The sequence below is a fragment of the Ornithorhynchus anatinus genome, chromosome 14 (genome assembly GCF_004115215.2).
Source record: "Ornithorhynchus anatinus isolate Pmale09 chromosome 14, mOrnAna1.pri.v4, whole genome shotgun sequence".
NCBI lineage: Eukaryota > Metazoa > Chordata > Mammalia > Monotremata > Ornithorhynchidae > Ornithorhynchus > Ornithorhynchus anatinus.
In genome coordinates this window covers 39,435,854-39,461,206 of record NC_041741.1, presented here as the reverse complement: position 1 = coordinate 39,461,206, position 25,353 = coordinate 39,435,854, and the positions used below count along the sequence as shown (strand labels likewise).

At 41.3% G+C, this 25,353-nt stretch overlaps 1 protein-coding gene across 3 annotated transcripts in view; it reads right to left on the bottom strand.

Annotated features, from left to right (window-relative positions):
• The window catches only part of STAB2 (stabilin 2), a 107,564-nt gene that overhangs the window by 72,177 nt on the left and 10,034 nt on the right, over positions 1-25,353 (bottom strand). For 2 of the 3 annotated variants that reach the window (XM_029078915.2, XM_029078916.2), the window contains 18 exons: positions 24,645-24,781; positions 22,958-23,073; positions 18,142-18,227; positions 17,239-17,308; positions 15,633-15,728; positions 14,531-14,656; positions 14,030-14,226; positions 12,590-12,723; positions 11,307-11,339; positions 8,703-8,836; positions 7,482-7,564; positions 5,412-5,561; positions 4,682-4,825; positions 4,145-4,201; positions 3,934-4,059; positions 1,657-1,710; positions 1,237-1,317; positions 28-180 (listed from right to left, as the gene is read on the bottom strand). In XM_029078915.2, the coding sequence (XP_028934748.1) occupies positions 28-180; positions 1,237-1,317; positions 1,657-1,710; positions 3,934-4,059; positions 4,145-4,201; positions 4,682-4,825; positions 5,412-5,561; positions 7,482-7,564; positions 8,703-8,836; positions 11,307-11,339; positions 12,590-12,723; positions 14,030-14,226; positions 14,531-14,656; positions 15,633-15,728; positions 17,239-17,308; positions 18,142-18,227; positions 22,958-23,073; positions 24,645-24,781 (1,977 nt within the window). The remainder of the gene's footprint in view (positions 1-27; positions 181-1,236; positions 1,318-1,656; positions 1,711-3,933; positions 4,060-4,144; positions 4,202-4,681; positions 4,826-5,411; positions 5,562-7,481; positions 7,565-8,702; positions 8,837-11,306; positions 11,340-12,589; positions 12,724-14,029; positions 14,227-14,530; positions 14,657-15,632; positions 15,729-17,238; positions 17,309-18,141; positions 18,228-22,957; positions 23,074-24,644; positions 24,782-25,353) is intronic. The other variant, XM_029078917.2, reaches the window with a different exon arrangement.

The following is a 25,353-nucleotide window of genomic DNA, read 5'->3' as shown; positions in this document are numbered from 1 at the left end:
TCCTTTTAGCTCTTTTCATTTTCTTACCGTTTTCATTTCTTTTTGGGTCTCATCACACCTGTGGGGTAAAATGGGAACGATGGAGGGAGGTGTAAGAACACCAGTCAGAGTGTAAATTCGGCCATTTCTGGCCACAACTTCAATTTCTTCTGTTGCTGCTCCATTTACCAGGATTTGGCCCTGCAAGGAAAAAGTCATGATTCATCTTTGGAAAATATTGAGCCATTTCTTGGAATCTTTAAGGGTTTGCATAATAGGCCAAAATCAGATATTCATTGCATTAGCTCAATTGTTCAAGGTCTAGGGCCCAAGTACCTCCTCCAGGAAGTCCTCCTCAATTCAATATCACCACCTCGAGTCATGCCATCCTAACAGCCGGGTTAGCATTTACATACACCCAGCCATCTTTAACAGTTATGTATGTATTTATATAAGTTCTCTGATAATTTGTCTACAGAAATAATAATAATAATAGTATTTGTTAAGCACTTACTATGTGCCAAGTACTGTTCTAAGTGCTGGGATAGATACAAAGTAATCAGGTTCTCCCATATGGGGCTCACATTTTTAATCCCCATTTTACAGATGAGGTAACTGAGGCCCAGAGAAGTGAAGTGATTTGCTCAAAGTCACAGAGCTGACATATGTTGTCGCCGGGATTAGAACCCACGATCTCTGACTCCCAAGCCTGTGCTCTTTCCACTAAGCCACCTTGCTCCTCATCTCCCTCTCCTTCCTCTTGCTCTTATCATTTCTATGGTTTCTGCTCCTGCTTCCACTAGCTGTAAATCATTTGGGTCTGCTCATCTCCCTGTTAAATTTCAAGCTCCTTGAGGGCAGGGACTATGCCTCTGACTTGATTTGTGTACGTCCAAGCACTCAGCTGTGCTCTACACACAATCGGCCTTCAGTGACTGCTATTGATGACTGTCAGTATAAATTACCGGGAGCTGCAGTCATGCTATGGAGGGGGTGTTGACTGCAGGTTAAGTGTTGGAAGAGAGAATTATTGAGAAAGAATGCTGTGGCTAGACCCTTCCTACCCCACATCAGCACCTCCCTAGGCCAAGCCTCCTTTTCTGGGTATCATGGGAAGGGCTACACTGCTGAGAAGTGGGGAAGTCAAATCTCCAATTAGGAGGACATATACATCCCATTTTCTGGACCTAAAAGAAACTGGGAAGAGCTCCACTGAAACAATGTCGTCAATCCCAACAAAGAAAGGTTCTGACTTACGCTGAGGGTGGTGTTAAACTGTATCATCTGGTTGGCCATGCTCCTGATATGGGGGATTGAGATAATGTTGGCAACTTCCAGCTGAGTGAACAGGAAAAATATTTAGACTGAGATTTAGAAAAGTGATTTTAAAAAAGAGAGACACATAAGCATGTGGTAGGCAGTGAGTTTTCCAATCTGTTCAATTGTTTTTCTTATAGGTTTAAACGTAAATATTTAAGCTCTGATGTAATAAGGATGCATTGTGTTGAAGATGCCTTTTATTATGAATTGATTTTTTTTCCTTGGGTCAGGTTTATGGTTAGATTCAGGGCAACTGTTACGGAATAATTTGGGATTTTCAAACACTAGGGAGAATTTGATGGATTGATGTTCAAGTTAGCAAAGATACAGCTTTCCGAACAAAACATAAATACCCACCTGAGTAAAAGGAACAATGTGGTACCTGACCATTTCCAGAAGTTTCCTGGAGCCCTGCACAAACGAAGAAACATTTTGTTTACTAACTCCAAATGAAACAATGCACACCTTTCTTTAAAGAGTTCACAAAATGACTACTCGGGTATCTGGGGGTGATTGTTTTTACACTGGTCAGCTGAATGAGAGGATCTCTGCTGTTCCTTTGGTGTTCAGCCTAGATAATCAGACTGATTTAGAGCTGGTCTCTAGGCTCATTCTTGGAATGGACAAAAGAGACTAAGGTTATGAATGAGTGAAGGAAAAATGCTTCACTTAATCAAAGTTTTTGATCAACAATTCTAAGGTAGAATTGATGATACTCTCCTCCTCACACCCTATAGAGACGTGTGTGGGAAAAGAATGAAGGGAACAAATTCAAATTAGGATGCCCAGATACAAAATTGACCTAGCCTTACTGCTTGTGCAAGGGGAAGAAGGGCAGCATGACCTAGTGGAAATAGACCGGGCCTGGGACTCAGAGAACTGGATTCTAATCCCAGCTCCACCACTTGTCTGCTGTGTGACCATGGGCAGGGCACTTAATATTTCTGTGCCTCAGTTTTCTCATCTGTAAAATGGGGATCCTACTCCCTCTACTCGGACTGTGAGCCCCATGTGGAACAAGGACTGTCCAACCTGAATATCTTGTATCTACCCTAGAGCTTAGAACAAGTGACTGGCCCAAAATAAATACTTAATGCTATTATTATTATCATAAGGATGGTGCTGGATTTTTTCCACTCCCAGCTTTATCTCTAGCTTCAAATGGCCTTGGGAATGGGGTTGGTGCCAAAGACTGTGGGTGAAACCCTGGCAAAAAATTAGCAGTCATTATTGTCCCCCCTTCAGGTTCTATATACACAGTGGAATGGTTTACTGGTGGCTGGGAGAGCGGGGTTGATGCCACACAAGCCTCTAGGAACATTATTCCATGCTTGAGAAAACTGCTCATGATCCTTGTGAGGTTTCCCGAGGCACGAGATGCATCAGGAACAGACTATTCATCCACCTCGTTGTTTGGACAAGCAACATTTCTGTACTGTGCTCATATATGGCCTTTTTAGGTTAGGCCGTCAAGCTTGTTTTCCTTTCACTCTTTAGAACAGCTGATGAGCTGTAACCTACTTAAATTCAGCATTGGTATTTCACTCAGTTTAAGAGTAGCTGTGATTGTAAGAAACAGCGTGGCTTAGTAGATAGGGCAAGGGCCTAGGAGTCAGAAGTATCTGGATTGCAATCCCGGTTCCACCAATTGTCTGCTCTGTGACCGTGGGCAAGTCACCTCACTTTTCTGGGCCTCAATCCCCATTTTATAGATGAGGTAACTAAGACTGAGAGCTCTACTGGGGACACTATCTTCTACCTTACTTACTTACTTATTTCTGCTTACTTTGTATCTACTTCAGCGCTTAGAACAGTGCCTGGCACATAGTAAGTGCTTAACAGATACCATAAAAAAATACTGAAGGTGAACAGGATGCATTTCCAGGTGTTGTTATTGTTAAGCCACCTTGCGAAGCAGAGCTCAACCATCACATTCTTTCCAATATGAAGATAATCACTTCCTCACTGCTGTTTCAGTGACGAAATGAATGTCATCCTTTTGGAAGGAATGTGGATACTGGCTCACTCCGCACTGGGGGAAGCTGAAACAGAGAACATTTTCACCAAAGTTGTTTTCAGTACCTCTAATTTGCCAATTCCCACTAGACCTATAAACTGCTTGTTCAGATTTCATTTGTGTCTGGTTCTGTAGTATGACATGTAAATTGCCTTGGGATGATAGGCAGTGATAATTTTAGTGTTATCATTCAATTTCAGCCCCAAGAAGAAGATTAGGTGGGGAGAGACCACATCTCTAAATATAAAATTAGAACAGGTTTGGGAGTCAGAGGTCATGAGTTTGAATCCCTGCTCTGCCACTTGTCAGCTGTGTGACTGTGGGCAAGTCACTTAACTTCTCTGTGTCTCAGTTAACTCATCTGTAAAATGGGGATTAACTGTGAGCCTCACATGGGACAACCTAATTACCCTGTATCTACCCCAGCACTTAGAACAGTGCTCTGCACACAGTAAGCGCTTAATAAATACCAACATTATTATGTTGCTTAAAAGATTTAAAGATGTCACAATTAGAACGACTTGTTTTTAAATGCACACCAGTATGAATTTCACTGTGGACCTCTGAACCAAAATAAGTTTTCCAAACACAGCGAGATGCTACTATCCAAACAATACCTCTGGAGACAGTAGATAATCCCAAACACCATCTTTCATGTTATCCAAGGCTTCATTACTTGGAACGAAGATGGTATAAGGCCCGCCAACTCCATCATCATCTAAAGCTTGTCCCACATTGGTTTTCTGTTTTCAACAAATGAAAATTTACATTCTAGGTTTGGCATGATTACTCCAACTCCTTAGAATTCCATTATTAACATAAACTTACCTCTAATAGGGACCTGAATTTGTTGTACCTTGGTTGTAGCATAGTCATTATAGTTTCCTAAACACATGGAGGAGCACAGTCATTTTCAATTTGCATTTTACTTAAAAAAATCAATAGGAAATAAAGATAGTAGTGAAATGTGAAACAAGAAGGTAAGCATTAAAACAGATTTTAGGGATGAAACATTTAAAACCTGATTGATGAACCATTCAGAAGTAGAACTTGGGCTGTCAATTTAGGAGTAGCAGTGGATCAACACCCTGATCTTTCAAATCTAGACCTGAGGTGACCACACCAATAATTTGGTGAAGTGTAGTATGTTGTGTTAGGTGTCTCACTTTGGATGAGTTTGGGACAATAATAATCCTTCCCTCTGCAATTACAATTCAGTAACAAAAATACATGGGAACTGGGACTCCAAAAGAGGACTGTCTCCCTAGTGAATGGAAAATCTTGCAACTTCTCTCTACTCTGGGCTTAAATTACAAACAAAAAGAGGGAAACTAAGGGTCAAAGTTCATTTTAACTGGATCTCACCTCTGCGTTGCTTGCAAACGTGGGCTCCATCTTGTCCAGAGCTTTATCGATAATATGCAAGATTCCATTGGAAGCAATTATATCCCCCTGTACAATTTTTCCTTTTTTTCTGCCCCCATAAAGTCTAAGTTTAAACTGATTATCCTAAAACCAATCAAAAGAATGGAAGTTGAGTAATTAATTACATTTTGCCTTCTGCCTGGGTTTATAATGAGGGAACTCAGTCCCATCTTAAACAATGGTGTAAATATTTATCTCTGAGATAGCAAAAAAAAGAATTTTTAGGGGACAAAGACAGCCCATGATGAAAGGAACTTAGATAAAATAAAATAAAATAATTGCCACAGAATTAAAAGAACCTAGAAATCAGATCATGGATCAATTCCAATAATCTAAAACAAATATAAACCATTTCCTTTTTCTCAAACAAAATGCTGATATTGCTTGTACTAATGTCTACAGGAAACAGGTGTCAGTAAAGTTTTATTTTCCTGTTCTAAAATGGGTTATTTCTGCATTTGGGAAAAAACAAACAAAAGTTAAACAAACATAAAACCTTTAAAAGTAACCATCAACTTTTCCCACTAAATTTTAACTTAGGAGGAGGAAACAGGAGAGAAAATATTTTGTAATCACTAATGTTTCAGAAATGGGCGAAAGTACTGAATACATATGGAGGTAGGAGAACAGAGACTTTTACTTCTAGAACGAAAATGAAAAATGGCCTTACCTTATCTCTACTAAATACCTCCCCTGATTTTCCAGTCAAAGTATAAAATGTATCTGTATTATTCAAACCCCCTGAGTTCAGCTGACCAGCAATTATATGAAGCTTTACAAAGTACTGAGCATTTTCTTTATTGGTCAAAAGATCCTTTACCTAGAAAAAGCAGAAGGAAATTTCCTTACTCTTTTTTTCCCCCAAACATTTGAACTCTGATTGGAACAGTCACTGTGACTCTGTTTCTAAATTGAAGGATAAAATACATCAGAGAATGATAAACATTTAAAAGTGACTCCTTCAGATTTAGAAAACCTCGTCCAAAAGGTTGGGAATTGTTTTTTAAATGAGGTCACAGAACAGAGAAGGGTGTGAGGAGGAAAGGGGCCAATAAACTCATTAAAGTCCATTTTAGACACACAGCCTATTCAATCATATTTATTGAGCACTTACTGTGTAGAGTACTGTACTAAACACTTGGGAGAGTACAAAATAACAACAAACTGACACATTCCCTGCCCACAAAGAGCTTAATTTAAGGATATCCTTTTTTAGGGTTTTACCCAATTTAACTCAATTTTTTAATCTCAAATCATTTTCTAAAATTGGGTCAACCCTGAAACCCCCCCCCCCCCAGATTTATATTTTGTTTTTCCTTAACATTTTCAAAAGCAGAGTAAAGTTGATTGAAGATTTGACCTTATTTCTGCCAGTTAGGGTGACAGTGGATTTAACATCTTTGGATAAAGTTGTCCAAACTCAGTTGAATCGACATGCATTTTGGAATGTACTACCTGGAACATTTGGTCACTTAAAATGCATCTTTTTTTTTTCCTAGTGAATTTCTCCTGTCTCTACCTCTTAAAGAATTGCTTTTTTTTGCTGTTTTGTTCATAGAAATGAAAACTGCATTATGATACTGAAATACAGGAACAGGAGGATAACAGTGAATGGATTTTACATCACTCCTTAACATCCAAAGAATGGAACTACAGGGAAGTGAGTGTGAGAGGGGCATTTTCTACTTGCTGTGACTTGCGTACCTTCTGTAATTCAAAGTAACACTTGCATCTTTTGATCAGGTGAGCCTTTTCTAATATTTATTTTTCTGTACTCACACCAATGTGTCTATTTTTATATCAAACTGTCCTGAGCACTTGGAAGCTGCATGACCTAGTGGACAGAGCAGACAGAGCAGCCTTGGAGTCAGAAGGTTATGGGTTCTAATCCTGACTCCACCACTTGTCTGCTGTGTGACCTTGAGCAAGTCACTTCATTTCTCTGGGCCTCAGTGACCTCATCTGTAAAATGGGGATTGAGACTTTGAACCCCATGTGAGACAGGGATTGTGTCCCACCCCATTTGCTTGTATCCACCCCAGTGCTTAGTACCAAATGTTTAGGAAGCGTTTAACAAATACCACCATTATTAAGTATTTTTAGTACAGTGGTCTGCACACAGTAAGGGCTCAGTAAATACGAATGACTGACTGAGTGACTGGTGGGTTGAGGGTGTCAAAGACAAGTCAATGTCAGCCCCCTCCTGGCCACTCTGCAGCTTCAAAGGTTTCAGGGAGGGAAAGAGAGGCGCTCAAAGGAACTCACTTGGTCGGGAAGGGAAAGGATGAAGGAAGCAGAGGTGGGTGAAGCATTTAAAAAAGATGTTAACATCTTCCTGAGACGGTTCAGGGTAGCAGACTGTCTCGGGGAGGAGAGGCAGGGCAGCTTCAGGGATGGGGGGCAGATTTGAGGTTTTGAGACTCAGGAGGTGACAGGGGAGCCATAGAGAAGGTGCTGTAGATGGTTAGAGGAGGGCTGGGAGAGTGAGGGTAGGGTGTGCTTAGGATTAGGGTAATTTAGTTATATATATTTAAACTATGTCACATGTATTTCCAACCTAAAAAATGTAATTAATAGCCAAGAGGTTTTTTTTTGCAGAGCATTTCTATTTTTAAATGAAGATAAACTTTAAACTTAGTTTCCACCACTAAAGGGATCTGATGGGCCCTCAGTAAGCTGTGGATCCAAAATAAAATGTATTTTGAAACAAAATGAATGTTTATTACTAAAAAATACTCACATCAATTCCTTTTAACCCCTTGTTTGTCGGTACCAGCACCGTGAACGGTCCCAGGTTGCTGAGAGGCCAAGCGTAGGCTTTATCTTGTTAGATTAAAAAAAAAAACAACAACCACAGAAAAAACAAAACACAAATTGTGTAAATGGATTTGTAATGCGTTAATGGATTTGCAGTGTGGAGCTGGCACCTCCCAGATGTCAATCATATCCAGATCTTTGGGGCGGGGGGAAAAAGGGAGTGGCCTCTGCCTTCAGTAGTTTGCATGAAACATCTATGTGAACGTTTCCTTGGTAGCTGTCTTCCATGTCTCAGATTTGCCCTCAAGTGAAACTCGGCAGAGTGAGAGTTTCAGCAGGAGGGCCACTATCCATGACTTTCTCTTGTCCTGCTGAACTCCAGGAATTTATCAGGGAAGGAAAGCCTTTTGGGCATGAGACGGCGAGTCGTCATGTGGCCTGTCTAAGCCTGACTCAGATCTGCTACCCATGCCATCCCTTCTGTTTCACGAGCGACTTTCCTCTCCTAGGATCACGAGGCATTTACAAGTGATCTCTTTTCAGAGAGTCCTCAATTTTGGTTTATAGTAGCCTCTCAGCAGGGCAAGGGCAATAGTAAACTTGCAACAGCAGAGAGTAGGAATTTTGGCCAAGGCATTGGGCACGTCCTCAAACTTCAGGCAGCTATGGTGAAATCCTCCCTGACAATGTGGGACAACCAGCAATTTGAGGGATAACTGGGCTGAGGAACCAGTAAACTCCTTGGCATGTCATTTGTTTAAGTAGAAAGATGAACGGTGGTCACGACCTTGCATCAGGAAGCTTGTCCTCCATTTTTACTCTACGAGGATCATGAAACCTTTCCTATCTATACTCTAATGTATTCAAGAGGAAAACTGGGCTGAGCCTTTCAACAGGAACTCAGGTTACTATGCAGCTAAACACATGTAAACATTCAGTCCTTTTATCAGCTATGTAAAGAGCCATTTGCCCAGAGTGAGGAATGATTTCTGCGAGGCAAGAGGTAAGGAATGTTGATCCCATCTGTTTTTTATCTTACGTGTTTCTCTGTGGAAGCAATAACTGGCAAATTGATACCTATTGGTAAACAGTTCCTAATTAATTTTCAAGCTATCTTAAGGGTAGATGTAGGGAAGGTCCTACCTTCGTTTGATTACTTTTCAGATCGTCCTTTAGTTAGAAGACGGTATACTTATCTGCATACCAAGCAATGATATAAAAGATGTCAGTTTTCCCTGCCATAGTCCCCTGGGTTCAGTATTCAATTCCTTGAGTCGTTCCATGATGTTTCCATAGCACAGTGACCCATCACCCACATAGCCCTTCTGGCAAGTACACCTGTACAAAGAGGAATAAATTGTACCTTTATTTTATAAAATAATTCAGAATCAGCATAGTGCTCATTCAAGGAAACTACAAACAAATTTTACCACATTTCACTAGGCATTTCCCAAGCACTTAGTACAGTGTACTGCACACACTAAACATTCAATAAATACCACTGATTAATTCACTATTTTACTTATGCTGACCCATTCCCCATTACTAAAAAAAAAAATTCAATAGTATCAAAAGAGCCATTTTACCACAATTCTCAGGAGAAATTTTACAGGAAGTACTTTAATGAGTTTTTAATACATAGCTGGTGAAAGCGAGCAAGTCTAAAACCAGGCAGGGTGTTGGAGGAGTGGGTGGAGCCAAGAGTCTAGGAGATCTCAAATCTCCCTCTAGCTCTACCACTGACTTACTTAAGGGATCTGGGGAAACCTTTCCTATCCTCCAGGTTCCCTTAGGCAATAATCACAGGACAATAATAAGAGTGGTTCTCTCTTTACTTCCCTGACCAGAATATTCTGAGGATCAGATATTAATTGTGGAGTTCAAGTGCATACTATGTGCCAAGCATAGTCCTAAGTGCTGGGAAAGAAACCACATTTTCAGGTTAGACACAATCCCTGCTTCACACAGGGGTCACAGTCTTAGGGTCTGGGAAAAAAAGAATTAGTCCCTATTTTATATATGAGGAAACAGTCAGAGAAGTTAAGTGACTTGCCCAAGGTCACACAGCAGGCAAAAAGCAGAGCCAGGATCAGATCAATGATAATGTTCAATCTCTGAGTTACATCTCGGAGGAAGGTAGCATTATTGCCAAACTAGAAGCTTTCCAGAAAAACTCAATCCAATTGATTTTGTTCAGCACCTGTTCTAATGAAGCAGATTTTTTGGCAAACAAATGTAGCTCTTGATTTGTTTTGCAGAACCTTAAAAAGCTAACATTAAAGATGGAAGTCAGCACACTTTCCTAGGAAATCTACCCTAAAGGCTAGGCTCAGTGATCTCAAGGGTGCTTAACCTGGAACTCTATTCTGGGAGATTAAAGGGGTTTGAGCAGGAACGTGTATGCTATTTCTGCACAAGGCTAAAATGTAATGAGCCACATATGGGTAAGCCAGGCCAAGCTTGTATCTACCCCAGCGCTTAGAACACTGCTTGTCACATAGTTAGCGCTTAACAAATACCATTATTATTATTGTCATCTAAGCAGTTGGGGACTCACCTCCCCTGTCAACCCTGTAGCACATTTGCACACATCTTTATTCCTTATTCCCTACCTGAAATTCATTTTAGTGTATGTCTCCCCTGCTCCACTGCAAACTCCTTGAGGGCAGGGATCGTGCCTAGCATTTCTATCATACTCTCCCAAACACCAGAGCTCAGCACATAGTCACCACTCATTGATGGACTGAATGGTCATTCGCATTTTTCCAAGCAACTGCTCTGAGCCACAGACATTCTGAGAGTTTGAAGCCTGTTTTTTTTTTTGGGGGGGGGGACAATTTGGGCTGGCTAGGGGCTCCAGGACGCTAGGCGGGCAGGGTCTTGGGCCTTAGGCTATTAGTGGAGAGCCCTGCAGGGGAGGTGACATGGTCTGAGTACATACTTCTGTCCAAGACAGGATTGAGGAGGGGCCTATCACCACTGCACAGATCAGGACTTGTGCTGGACTTTCTCCATGTGCTCAGAACAGTACACTGCACTCAGTAGGGGTTCAATAATGCCATTACTAATCTTCTTCCTCTATTTCACTTATAAACCACTTCATCTGGAGCAATCACAGATGTGTCAGCTGCAAGCACCTAAGGAATGGGTTGGCAACTTTCAGCTGCAGAGTAGAAGGCAGGGTATGCTTTGTTGAAAATGAATCCTGTTATAATTACAGGTGTTTTACTTGAAGTCAGTGGTTAACTGCAAGGACTTGGAACCTAAACAAACCTTTAAACATACTCATCTACAAATGTTTCTCGAGTTACCATGAATCAAGCTGCCTGCATTATGCATCATGCTTTGACATTTAATTTCAAAGGACACAACCAGCTCGGCCAAGAGAGAACTATATCCCGATGACCTCATTTTTGAACAGAACAAAAAAGGAATAAACAATTTGCACTTTTACTTTGGAATGCCCATCAACGATTCCTAGCTTTTTAGTTGACTCAGATGTTCTCTAGGGGTGGGCAGCAGTGAGTCCTCTCAGAATTGCCTTTTTTGGAAATTTTTATTTTTGCATTAAAGGTCAAAGAGATTCATACAGTATTGGCATTTCTCAAGTAAGCCCGTGAAATGGCAACACTCTCTGAAATTATGCTATGTCCCAAAACATGCATGCTTTTATTAGCATACATTTGTGTGTACCCCCCCTCCCCCCGCCAATCAAATTTATTGAGCACCTATTGAGCACTGTAGTAAGTGCTTGAGAGTACAATATAACAGAGTTGGTAGATGAATCCACAGCCCACAAAGAACTTACCTTCTCTCTGCCCACACATATTTCTCAGAATGCCTAGGAGTAATAGAATAAGAAAGACTTGAGAGGGACCTGGATTCAGAAGGGCCAAGAACCCTATTTTTGCCCAGGCCTAGGCAGCAGCAGGAGGACAGCAAGGTAAACCATCTCCATCACTATATGCCCTGTATTTTTATTGGCCCTTCCCATCTCAGATCCAGCCCTCAATCTCACAATCCCCTCCTCAAGGGGAACACAAGCACAAATCCACACTCTCCTACCTCAGTGTGGACACAAACACAAACCCATCCTTTTTCCTCTCCAGGTAAACCACACTTCCTCAGGAATTTCCTGTTTCTCTCACTCACCCTTCTATCCCCAAATATCCTCCTCAGTGTGAATACAAACACAAATCCCCATTGAGGTTAAAAAGCATTCAGGGGACACCCTCTTTCATCACTTAACATGAACTTTTCCTTATCTTATGGATGATTAAGGAGATGCCAATCTTATTTCAGTAGCAAGGAGAGTAGTGGTATTTGGGCAGAAAGCAGAATTCCCTTCATGCTAACCATGCACATTTACCTGGTGTATGCTGAGGTCAGTCCAGACATTATTTTATCCCATCATCCAAAGAACAAATTGCTTTTTCCAAATACCAGAACTAATTTTCATTTCATTACGTGACATAGATCACAAGAAACTGTCACTTGAAGCAGGTGACACATTTGCTACTTGAGCATTTTTTTAGTTCAGAATTAAATTACTTTGAAAACTTGAGTTCTACTAAGTGAGGACAATGTTTACATACTACCTTTTGAGTAGTTTTGCACCTCTAATACCTTATATTTCTCTACTAACATGGAAACAATCAAACAAACTGAGACAATCTACCTCAACACATGTTTTCTGGTGACAGCTGTTTCTTTTTTACAGGACACTGGCCACTTCATGTCCTATTAATAGCACAAACAGTCCTTCAAGAGAACAGGATTGGGTGTCAGGGGATCTGGGTTCTAATCTCAGCTCAACTACTAATTTATTGTGGGCCTCTGGACAAGTCACAACTTCTTGGGGCCTCAGTTTCCTCCTCTGTAAACTGGGGATCATAGATTCGGAGCCAGACTAACTTCAAAAGCTCATATGGACCCTGGAGTTTAGCACATAGCAAGCACTTAATACCACAGTAACACACTTTATAAAGTTTTTGTTATTCTATACAGAGCTCATCGGTCAGCTTTCCCTTGTTTACATGCCTCTGACTACTCCAGTGAAGTTCACTTTTAGAATGGGATTGAGAAACTTACTCAGTTTGGCCTGGTGAAACTGTAGTACAGTTGGCATTCTTATGACAGGGGTTCCTAGACTCACAGATATCAGTCATGCTGCAACCTTTTCCAGGAACAAAATTTCTGTAGTGTTCTTTACAGGCACAGTGTGACTGCAGTGAAGAAGAGAAAACAGAATCGTTAATTGACCTGCACTTTCAAGGGTTTTTATTCTAAGGTCACGACACACAATCACTAGGATTTAGTTTTTGGAAGACCCGGAGAAATCGGTTTATCAAAAGTGATATAGATTTATCTGAAGCTGTATCAGGATACCTCTTCCTTTGGGAATATAAGACATTTCTTTCTCAATTAACCACTTCTTACTTTCACTGTTCCTTCTCCCTGCCCCTCTAATTTCAGGGATTTTCACTTCTGCACACAACTTTGATTTTTCAGACACAAATATTGTAAAGCCTAAGCAGACCCAAGGTAACAAACCAGAGGGAACAGTTTCACAGGGCAAAAAAAAAATACTCCAAACTTCCCAAGTCACCATAGAACGTTAATGGCCGGAGGGGGAGTTCCTGTCTAGAATACTGCATGGCCCCCTAAGGATCATACAGTACTCAAAAGGGACTCATCTCTTTTCTCCTGGGCAGAATATTTGAATGAAAAAAAAAGAATAATTTCCAGCCCTCATGAGTATGAGCCCATATGTCTCTGCCCTTTTCCTGTCCTTCTCCTAATCACCCAACCTCACTGGTCTGTGATAGTATAAAGTTGTAGTCTTTCAGGCATATTGCCCAGTTTATATTTTATAACCCCTGCAGGACATCTGGTGAAATGTGACTTCATCACTAAATTGAATTGACTTCATTTATTTGTGGGGAATGAAGGTTTTCTGGAAAATCTGTTATTACCTCTTAAATGCTGGGATTATGTTCTTGATGGACCCAGTGGTCAAGAAAACTGATATTCCTTGACTGATACTACGTGCATAAGCAGAACCATTTTCTTCTTCCATTACATCGTGCTACATCCACATCGTCATGCATACTGAGAATATTCCCTAATCCTCCAACTGTACCTTATTCAAAATTTGTAATAGAAACCGGTACTATGGCTGAACAAACTGAAATATTTTCTGTGTCAATTGCTGCATTATTCCTAGTACTGTTCTCTCCACATACTCCCAGTTAGATTCAGGATGTGGTTATAGGGATGACTAATGGTTCAGCAATATCCCAGAGTGGTTTAATTTCCCTTAGGGAACAGTTAATATTCAAAGCTCATCAAGAACAAAATAACCTGAAATCTTATCCTGTGCCAGACCGATAGGTCACTATTCTGCCTCCATTAATGGCCCCAAATGATGCTTGGCAGATTGCTTTTCTTTTGGTTGGGGGATCTATCCCATCTAACGTCCTACTCTCTCACTCAGATTCCAAGTATCTACAGGTCCTATTGAATTCTCACCTTCCCAGGGCCATCAAACACACAAACTGTGGACTTTGTTGGGCAATTTCCAAAATTCTCCTGACAAGGATCCACCGGTAAGCATACTTTGCCATCTCCTTTGTAACCTTCTTGGCATGAACATTTATGGCGATTTGGTCCCAGATAGCTACAATCAGCATTAGCGTGGCAGACGTTTTGTAAACATGGGTTGATAGCTTGAAGGAGAATAATAAAACACACGATTAATCAGTCAACCAAACACATATTAAGCCTCCACAGGTATTAGGCATTTAGAGTACATGGTAAAGAATAGGCACAGTCTCCACCTTCAAAGAGCTTTCAAGGTAAATGGTAGGTTCTCTGAACAAGGCACTATTTGATGAAATTTCTTTAAAGGAATATATGCAAATGCACACACACGCACAAATTATTAACTAGATAGAAACCATATAAGAAACTTTTTTGAAAAAATTTCTGCCTGCATCCTTACAAATGCAGAGAGCTAGGAGGGGCACTTACGCTGACAGTGTTTGCCATCTCTTTTGTAGTTTGGAACACATTTGCATTCCAACTTGGACTCATCCACATTAGAAGTGGAGCACCTGGAGTTTTCAGGGCACTGCAAGGATTCACACTCGGGGATGGCTGAGAAAACAAGATCAATTGGAGTTGCACATTCAACTTTTTGGAATGATTTTAAGTTTTCGACAGGGATTCCCTATCTATACAGTTGGATTAATAAAGCACACCTCTCCAAATCTCACAGAGATGTTGTGAGGACAAAATATGATGAGCAACAAAAACGTTCTTTGGAAAACTAAACAGTATGAAGCACCACAGATAGGGACTGGCCAATCCATTCCGTTCAACTTCTGACTGCAGGAGGGTAACTAAGTGTCTTCTCTCCCAAGAGCTGTCTTAAAGACGGTCCATGCTACTCCTGGGCCACAGAAGTAGCTGTGCTTTGGAATCCTAGTGAATAGAGCATGGACCTGGGAGTCAGAAGGACCTGGGTTCTAACCCCAGCTCTGCCACTTTCCTGCTTTGTGACCTTGAACGAATCACTTCACTTTTCTGTGCCTCAGTTACCTCAACTGTAAAATGGGGATTAAGACAGTGAGCCCCATGTGGGACATGGACTACATCCACCTGATTTGCTTGATCTGATCTACCCCAAAGCTTAGTATAGTGCCTGGCACATAGAAAGGACTTTAGAAATACCATTAAAAACATGTCTTAGTCCAGTTTGGATGGTCAGTCTTGACTCCACCCCAGGTTTGCTTGTGAGTCAGGATTAGCTACGGATGCAGGATCCTATGCTGTCTTTGGGATTTGCAAGAGAGGTGTTTGACTGGTTTACAGATGTACCTGTCAGACCTACCTAACTCTGGGTTCGAGGAACCTGTTTTACCTCAGGGAGTTCTTGGGGGAGATTAGCAGGTAGAGACAATCAGTGTGGGCATGGAACATGTCTACCCACTCTGTTGTACTGTACTCTCACAAGTACTTAGTACATTACTTTGTACAAAGTAAGGCCTCAGTAAATACCACTGACTGATAGAGAATGCTTTTGAAGTCTACAGAGTTTGGCAGAATACAAATAGAGATACGTTGCACTTACGCTTGTCACAGTAAGCCCCTGTATACGCAGAATAACATGTGCAGGCACCATCCCCTTTTATTCCACTGTTGCACACTCCGTGGACACACTGACAAACTACATAGAAAAATGACGTTCTTAATACAGGATGAGGCATTTTATAATGAAACAGAAACTCCATCCTTTAAATAGTATTTGCTTCAGCACAGACATGGCTGAATGTGATCAAGATCATTACACAGCTTTTAGAAATCTGAGCAGATAATTGAGCAAATGATTTAACTCCTCCTGGACATTGCTGAGTGCCTGTAGATTAGGTGTGAATCTTGTATGGGAGTGGAAGTGGCTGAACCAACCAAGCCCACTCCCATCACAGTTGGGTAATAGGATGAGGAGAAAGAGATTTTCAAAACTCATTCCAGCTAAGAGTGAGGAGGGGAATTTCCAGACGGTCGCATAAAGATCCACTGACACTTTGTGAAAGGGTACAGCATGATTCCACTGTGTTGGAAAATTCCTTCTCTCTCCTTCTCCCCTGATACAAACTGTGACTTGAAACCCATGCCCATGTCTGCTGAGGGCCTGGGGATCAAAGACGAAGGGTGGCGGTCCCCAAATCACAGTAACCATTTTGTATAAGGACCCCCACTGACCTTGGATGTTGGAGCAGGGGAGAGGGAGAGCGGGGGAGAGTCTCAAACTTCAAATTTTGTCCCAACCCCTGAAACAAAATAAACATTCCAAGAGGTGTGACACACGGGAACACAGTGGGGGGAGGGAGATGGAAACTCTTGACAGCTGGAGCGCTAAATCATCCTTTAACTCATAAACAGCTTGAGCATGAGAATGTTCCCAAAGCATTTAAAAATAGACATTAAAAATCAACAGAACCGATAGAGAGGTTCTGTCCTAGAGAGGTGCGAAGCTGCCAACACTGAGTTTGGGTGAGCCAACACTGGCACCCAGTGGACACCCACTTGATAAAGTCGTGCATGTGCCTGGACAGCTTTTCTTTCAGCAACGAGCGCTTTCGGTCTCAGCCAGCCAATCATTCTCCCTTTACGAATGGCATGGCACCGACCTATTTAAACCCTGGGCTGGGCTCACAAGCCTTAGTCTCTGTTCAGATCGGTCATGCTTCGTTCTGCCCTTGAATTCTGCTTCCAAAACCCTCTTCCTCTTTGGCTCTTGTGGCCAACTAAGGCTCTGACCTAAAAGTAGAGAGAAGAGCTGAGGAAGAGGAGGGGGGAAGGAACTGAGAGGCAGAAGTGGCAGCAGTGAGTTGGGAAGGGAAGAGGCATAATTAGAATCCAGGAGGAAGGCATGTATAAGAGGAAGCATCTTTTGAAACAGAGTGTGTGTCCCTCCTGCCTACTTCTGAGAACCATTAGCCTCTGAAATGTTTTTTTTCCTAATGGTTTTTTAGTTTTAGAGTTATGTTTGTTCTGAGCGAGAACTTGATTTGACCTCATGTTTGACTTTCACTCATCTTCCAACTCGGTTATATTGTACATTCCCAAGAGCTGAGTCCAGTGCTCTGCACATAGTAAGCACTCAATAAATATGACCGATTGATTTGGTGAATGTGTTCAAAGGAGAATACATTAAAGGAGCAATATAGACACACCTGAGGTACAATTGGGTCCAAACAAATGATCCTCAGCACATGTTTCACAGGCCGTTCCTCCAAATCCTTCCTGCAGAATGATGCACACAGAAGATTAATTATAATATGGGAAGCATGGCCTAGTGTAAAGATCACAGGCCTGATAATCAGAGGGCTTGGGTTCAAATCCCAGGTCTGGCACTTGCCTGCTGTGTGACCCTGGGCAAGTCACTTAACTTCTCTGTGGCTCAGTTTTCGCAACTGTAAAATAGGGATTCAATACATGTTCTCCTTTCTACTGAGACTGTGAATCCCATGAAGGGCAAGGACTGTATCCAACCTGATTAACTGGTACCCACATTAGTGCTTAGAACAGTGCTTGACACATAATAAGCCCTCAACAACAACAACAACAATACACACATCACCAATTTACTGATCTCTGGATTTGCCATTTTTTAATTTCAACTCCTCTCCTCTGTTTGACTTGATTTTCCTCCTGTTTACCCTTTTTCTGACTGCTATAATGTTTAGGAAACATTTAGAAAAAGGGTGTTTTTTGGCACATGTTTAGCTCTTTGGAGGATAGATACCCAGGAAAAACAATGAAAAAAACAGTTAAATCAATATCGAGTAGTGTAGCTGAGATGCTAGACAGTTCCGTTCACGTGAATTCTCCACTCTCTCAAATAACAGGAAACTTTAGAATTTAACTGTCAGCGAAAACTTTTTCACTACCATTCCCCCTCCCACCTCAAGGACTTCCTTGTACAACTCAATCCTAGAATGTTTTTTTATAGCTCTATTCCAGATGAATGTTTCATTTTGGGGAAACTGGGGTACAGGTAGGTTTGATTGGTGAACTTGGACCGGAAATGGGTATTTCAAGATACAGAATCTCACTGTGCATGAATGCGAACTTACTAGACATGTACAGCTTCCGTCTCCTTGAATACCATCTGAACACCTCCCTCTTTGGTGGCAGGGTGATCCCGCTCCTCCAGGGCACTCTGGAGATTCAAACGAGAAATCAAGGTCCACACCACATAACTAAATAGACACTCAAAATGATGATGATCCATAAATGACCAAGGCAGCACTGGCACCAATCCCAGTTTTGTCACTTGCTGGCTGTATGATCTCTCTGGCCTCAGCTTCCTCAACTGAAAATGGGGATTAAAAAAATACTAGCTTTCCCTCCCTCTTAGATTGGGACCCCAGTGTGGGTTCAGGCCTGGATCCAACTTGCTTATATCGTCTCAACTCCAGCACTCACTAACATGCCTTGGAACATGGGAACTGCGTAATCGATTCCACAATTATTGTTATTATTACCTCAGCACTTAGTACAGTGTTATACTGAAAAGTAGGGCTTAGTTTATCCTCTCTCTGTCCAACAAAGCCTGGATTATTGACACAGTAATAACAACTGTAGTATTTGTTAAGCACTTACTATGTGCCAAGCACTGTTCTAAGCACTGGAGTAGATAGAAGATAATCAGGTTGGACACAGTTCAAGTCCCACATGGGGCTCACAGTCTTAATCCCTATTTTACAGATGAGGTAACTGAGGGACAGAGAGGTGGAGGTCACACAGCAGGCAAGTGGTGGAGCCAGGATTAGAATCGACATCCTCTGACTTCTAGGCCCTAGCTTTTTGCAGCACTCTGTTTCATTCATTCCAGATTGCAAGATTCAGCCCTAGTCATGATATCAATTACAAAATAAAGTGGCAGGCAGGACATAGAGAATAAATTAGACTGTAAGCCCATCAAACGGCAGGGACTGTCTCTATCTGTTGCCGACTTGTTCATTCCAAGCGCTTAGTACAGTGCTCTGCACATAGTAAGCGCTCAATAAATACTATTGAATGAACCAAGTGTGGCATTCCCCTCCCATAAAGAGCTGACATTCCAACAGACTCATACTCTTTCCACTAGGTCATGCTGTAGAACAGAGACCAAGACGAAATCACAGAAAAAACCTACGGGATGAAGATGGGTGTTCAGATGGGGAAGTCAGGGGGTAAAAGAAAATGAGTAACGCCACAACCTTCTAGGATGAGAGACTGGGACACACTGCTGCAAATCACACTCACAGCCCTGACCTCAAGCTCGATCCGTCCTCCTCACATGAATAGTTTGAGCTATCTTCCTCAGTCTCCATGTCAGCTAAATGTCAGCTGCTACCCCTTTCCCCTCCTGAGATCCCACCTGAAATGGAGGAGACTAACAGGATTTACTGCTGATAAACAACTGCTGAAAATTGCTGACACAACTACTCATGGCCCAGTTCCTTTTCCCCTTTATTGCCTCTTGGTCTGCTTCTCTCATGGAGCAGCTTGAGTTAGTAGGATCCAGTCAGCAAATTACCTCATTGTTCTGTAACTTCAATGAGGCAGATAAATGGTTTCCTTTTGGTCTCGGTGTCCCAAGGAACTGTATCTCTTCTCTCCTTTAAGGGACTATAGAGAGATATCTCCAATATGAGTGGAGAAGAGCCCCTGGCAACTTGTGGATAATGTGTTTCAGTTAATAGTTCTTCTTGGTCCTCTACTTTGTATTGCAGCCGTAAAATATGTACTTCAACTACAATAATGGGTCACTCATAGGAATGAGTTAGTCCTTCAAGGACCCAGCCTGATAGGCTCTCATTCTACTCTGAATGGGAATCCCCTGAGGGGTTTAGAATCAGAGCTCTATGCAAATATGATTTAAACCCTAAATACCACCTATTTAGCCAAGAACTAAAGGGTCAAATGGGATTTTTATGTAAACTCATCTGCAGGCTGTTTTCAAAGATAAGCCCTGGGGTTGAATGATCAGATTCAGATTCATCTGGACAAACACTGAATCCTGTTCTAAATGTTTGGGGTTATAATTATTAACGCTGGCAGTGGAGTGCAGATCATATGGATGCAATCTGACAGAGAAAATGTTTTCTTCATGGACCGACTTGGGCAGACAAACTCTTCTTTCAAGGAGATAATGTGGAATTCAGAAAAAGTCCAGGGAAATAAAAAGGAAGAGGAGAATGAGAATTAACGAGTCCAAGAAAACTACATTTAAAATAGATCTTTGATGATGTGCTGCCTCAAGTGACATGTTCCTAATGCTTTTCTTATGAAATGAATTGAAAAAATCTAATAACTTTTTATTCAAAACTTGGAAAATCAGTCCCCTCAAAGCATCTTTAAAACCTAGTGGAAAAGGCCTCCAAACAGGTTGGTTTTATCTGCCAAGTTGTGCTTTATGCTTAGTGACTGGTGACTTTAAAAACGCATACATTGCTGGTACGATGGAAAAAGAAAGTAGCCCAGACTTCTGCCTTGGAAATGTTTGCAGTTCTGGTGTTTGGAGGGTACTTCCTGAAAGAGAAGAGAGGAACACTGTCTATTCTGATGTGCCCTTAACCTTGAAGGAAATGTAAGTGATATTTAAAATCTCACCTTTGCCACTATCATTCACCAAAAGCAGAGAAATATACAAACGAGCAGGGATTTTTTTGGGAGTCAGAGGAAGGAAGCTTTCGAGACATCCCATTGTTCAGAAGCTGGAGATAAAGTCATACTATTTTTCCCAAATCAAAGGACAGCTGGAATGATTACCAAATATTTCCTAGCACACACAATCTTTCTGGCCTTGAGATTTATTAGAGGGAAATGCCTGAGCTTTCACAGAATTCTCAACCTCAGTGACACCCTAAACCCAGGGGTGAACTTTGCTCCACTTGGTGGTGTGTGAGTGTGCACACGCTTGCACAAACACACACACACACACACACACACACCTCAATGTGATTGAAGATTCTTAGTCCTGTTTCCCTTCAGATTCTTGTGGCTCCCATTTCATGTTTAGTAAGGGCATTAAACAAGCATTTGGCTACTTTACCTTTCTCTCATTAGATTAGATCAGTTTCAGAATTTTTTAAAAAATTTGTTAAGTTCTTATTATGTACGAAGCACTGTATTAAGCACTGGGGTAGATACAAGGTAATCAGGTTGGACAAGGTCCATGTCCCATATGGGGCTCACTGTCTTAATCCCCATTTTACAGATGAGGTAACTGATGCATTGAGAAGTTTAGTGACCTGCCCAAGGTCACACAGTAGGCAAGTGGCAGAAGTGGGATTAGAACTCAGGCCTTCTGACTCCCAGGCCCATGCTCTTCCCACTAGGCCATACTGCTTACAGACCATTATTGCTGAAACTATCCCTGGCATTTTGCAAGGTCTTTCCCCGTACTACATTCAAACCGATTTTTCTTTCCTAAAATGAGTAGGTTTCAGGTATTTAAAAAGAATAACAATCTAGCAGATATTTCAACCTTATCTGAAAATCAAAGCACCTATTTCTTAGCCATATCTGGCACTGAGAAGGCCTTCATATTCTTGATGCCATCATCATGAATATAGAGTATTTCAAACAGTTAGTGCTTTGATATGGAGAAGGGCAATTAACACCTCCAAAAACACAAGAGTCAATTTATCTCAGCTAACTATTTTCCCCTCTTAATAGCACTCGTCCTAAAACCTGTAAGGAACAGACTAGATCATACTAAACTCAAAATCCTGAAACTGACACTTGTCAGGACTAAAATCCAAGTGTAAATGGAAAAAGGAGAATTGTGTTCTGCTTAGGTAATTACAAGGAGGAACTATCTAGCATGCGATTTATGAGTCTTGGATTCCAGTAGGTACATGTCATCCTGGATTTCTTTTCTTCATTAATTAGGTCACAAAACTGTTAAAAATGGATGCTCTTTAGATTTGATTTGTCTCGGGAAGGAAAATATCCAGAAAAAAATCATAAGCCTCCATAAAGCAGATTCATGTACATGCCACAGTTTTCCTCAATTTGAATTTTAACGACTAAGAAATAGATTTTTCAGAAAAAAGACTTCAGACTACACCTTTTGTTACTGTTCTTCATTCATTCAATTGTATTTATTGAGCACTTACTATGTGCTCTGCACTGTACTAAGCACTTGGAAAGTACAACTCAGCAACAGTTAAAGACAATTTTTTCAGTTCTCTTTCCATAGCAAGTCTCTTTCTTCTAGACTCCAAGCTTGTTGTGGGCAGGGAATGTGTCATCGATTTTGTTGTATTGAACTCTCCCAGGCATTTAGTGTAGGGCTCTGCTCACAGTAAGAGCTCAATAAATACCACTGATTGATTAATTGAGAGGAAGTCTCTTTGGCTCTTAAGCCCAGACAAATCATCCATTAGTATTTACTGAGTGCTTACTCTGTTCAGAGCGCTGTTCTAAGGCATTGGGAGAGTACAATAGAGTTAGTAGACATAATGATAATGTTGGTATTTGTTAAGTGCTTACTATGTCCAGAGCACTGTTCTAAGCGCTGGGGTAGATACAGGGTAATCAGGTTGTCCCACGTGATTTCCCAATCTTAATCCCCATTTTACAGATCAGGTAACTGAGGTACAGAGAAGTTAAGTGACTTGCCCACAGTCACACAGCTGACAAGTGGTAGAGCCGGAATTCGAGCCCATGACCTCTGACTCCGAAGCCCGGGCTCTTTCCACTGAGCCACGCTGACATAATCCCTACCCTCTAGGGATCATGTCTATATTGTTATATTGTACTCTAAGCACTTAAGGCAGTGTTCTGCATAGACTAAGCCCTCGATAAATACAGCTGACTGACTGACTCAAGGAGTATAAGGTGAAGAGGAAAGGATGAAAGTGAAAAGAAAAATGTCACTTCCAGGAGGGTGCTTACCCATGCAGTCAGGGCCCCAGTGTCCTTGACAGCACTGTGGCTGCAGATATTCCTTCCTGCAGATATGTCGGCACCCTGGGAGAGATAAGGTGTAGGTTCTTATCTCAAGGGGGTATCTGGGAGAGGAGAAAAGAGGGTAAAATAATCATTAAAATACATGAAAAGGCTTCTACAAAACTCAGGAGAGCAGGACAGTCTTAAATAGTGGGTCCCAAACCCAACGCTTAACTCTATTGTCCTCTTCCAAGTGCTTATTAGAGTGTTCTGCACAGACTAAGCACTCAGTAAATACTAATGTTGATTTGCTTGGGCTTAAGAGCAAAATGGACTTGCTAACAATCAATCAATCTCAGCTCCACCAATTGCCTGCTGTGTGACCCTGGGCAAGTCTCTGTGCCTCAGTTTCCTGAATAGCAAAAGGAAGATTTAATATCTGTTCTCCCTCCTACTTCAAATGTGAGCTCCATGTGGGACAAGGACTGCATCTGACCTAATTAACTTGTATGTACTCCAGCTGTTAGAACAGTGCTTGACACATAGTAAGGGCTTACCAAATACCATTAAAATAAGACCAAAAAACCCCTAAAAACCACAGGTGATCTGTGGGCATGTTCCCCATCTCCCCACCAGAGAAATCTTCGAATGAGCAGGACTGCTCACAGGTTGCTCATCCTATACAACGTTGAGGTCTTTAGTTTGGGACCATGATCCTCCACTCTAAGCTCCTTGCGGGCAGGGAAAATGTCTACCAAGTCTGTCATATTTTACCGTCACAAGCATTTAGTATAGTACTCTTCATATAACATGTGCTCAATAAATATGACTGATTATTATTCAAGCAGCTACTGAAATTGGGATCAAACATTCATGCCCAGTGAATCCAAAATGGCGGGGCACTCCATAATGTTCCAAAGTCATACCAGTGCTCTGGACACTGTTTGGGAATCACTATTCTAGCAGTCATTTCATCTACTCAACAAGCAAAAATGTATTCTCCCAAGTACAATGGTAAAAATCATCCAGAATTTTTTAGCACTATCTTAGAAGATGATAGGGAATCAGAAGACCAAGATTCTAATTTCAGTTTCTCCACAGGGAGACTCTGTGACCTTGAACAAATTTCTAGCTTCTCTATTTCCTCTCCAGTATGAATAGGGAAACGTAGTTGAACACTGAGAGAGACCCAGCTAAAGCCATGGACACATGTTCCCCTTCTGTTTGCCCTTCTGCTTAGAAAATATGGTGGCATAATAGCATGAAAATGTGGTTTTAAGGAACCATATTAATGCATTTTTCCAAGGCTTGGCTCAATTAACCAACACCAATAGAATTAGAAGCAACTAAGTGCCAAGTCCTTTGGGTGACATCTAGACTTTAAGCTCCTGGTGGGCAAGGAATGTGCCTACCAGTTTTGTTGTAGGTAGTACCATGCTCTGCCCAAAACAAATGCTCAATAAATAGTATTGATTATTTTTTTTTTTAAAAGAAGTTCATGCATCATAGAATCAAATTCCTAGATCCCCATTCAATACAAACACATGAATATAAGGTCAAAATAAAATTAAAGGAATAAGAGAAAGTTATGGAGCAATACTGAGGTAGAAGTTGCAATAGGTCGATCCATTTCATCTTGGATAATCTTTGAGCTCTTTGTTATTTAAAATACCTATTTTTCCAAAATGAGTACCTGCAATCTCGTGTTCCAGAGGAACCGTTGGTAACTTTGATGTAACCCTCCGGACATTTGATTTGAGAGTTTAGAGAACAAGATCGGCACTCAGTCCTGGCTGTAACGAGCATCTTCTTGTCACATCTATTTGTTCCCTGGAAAAAGCGAGGAACAGCCAACAGTTTCAATAGCCATTTCCATAACAATTCAACTCTATCCTAATACGGTTATTGCAAAACTCTTTCTTGCTTTGGTTCACAGAAATATATCAGCTGAGGGCTGGACTTAGATCTATTAGGCTTCTTCGCACAAATGTGGGTTTTTTTTAAATATTGGAAGTAAAATGTGTGTGAGCTCTTTTGCAGGGGATGGTAAGTATTTGGAATTTGTTACCTCCGGGAGTTGGGCAGGTAGAAAATGTCAGTGGGTTAAAGAGTGGTTCAGTTAAATTTATGGATGAATGAATGACCCATACTGGCTAACGCTAGAGGGAAAGTTAGGGCTATAGAAGAGAAAATTCAGGAATAGCATGTTCCTAAACTTTAGGATGTACAACAAGGAGGGCAGTCACAACACAGTTTCTTCAAGCATCCTGTTTCCACCACCCAAAGGCAGACTATTAGTCTAGATGTGCCTCACTAATAGCATTTATTTTCTTATGCAGCATACACTAGCAATTCTTCAGTAGAAGGAGGCCAGAGTTAATGTAATAGATTCATATTTGATG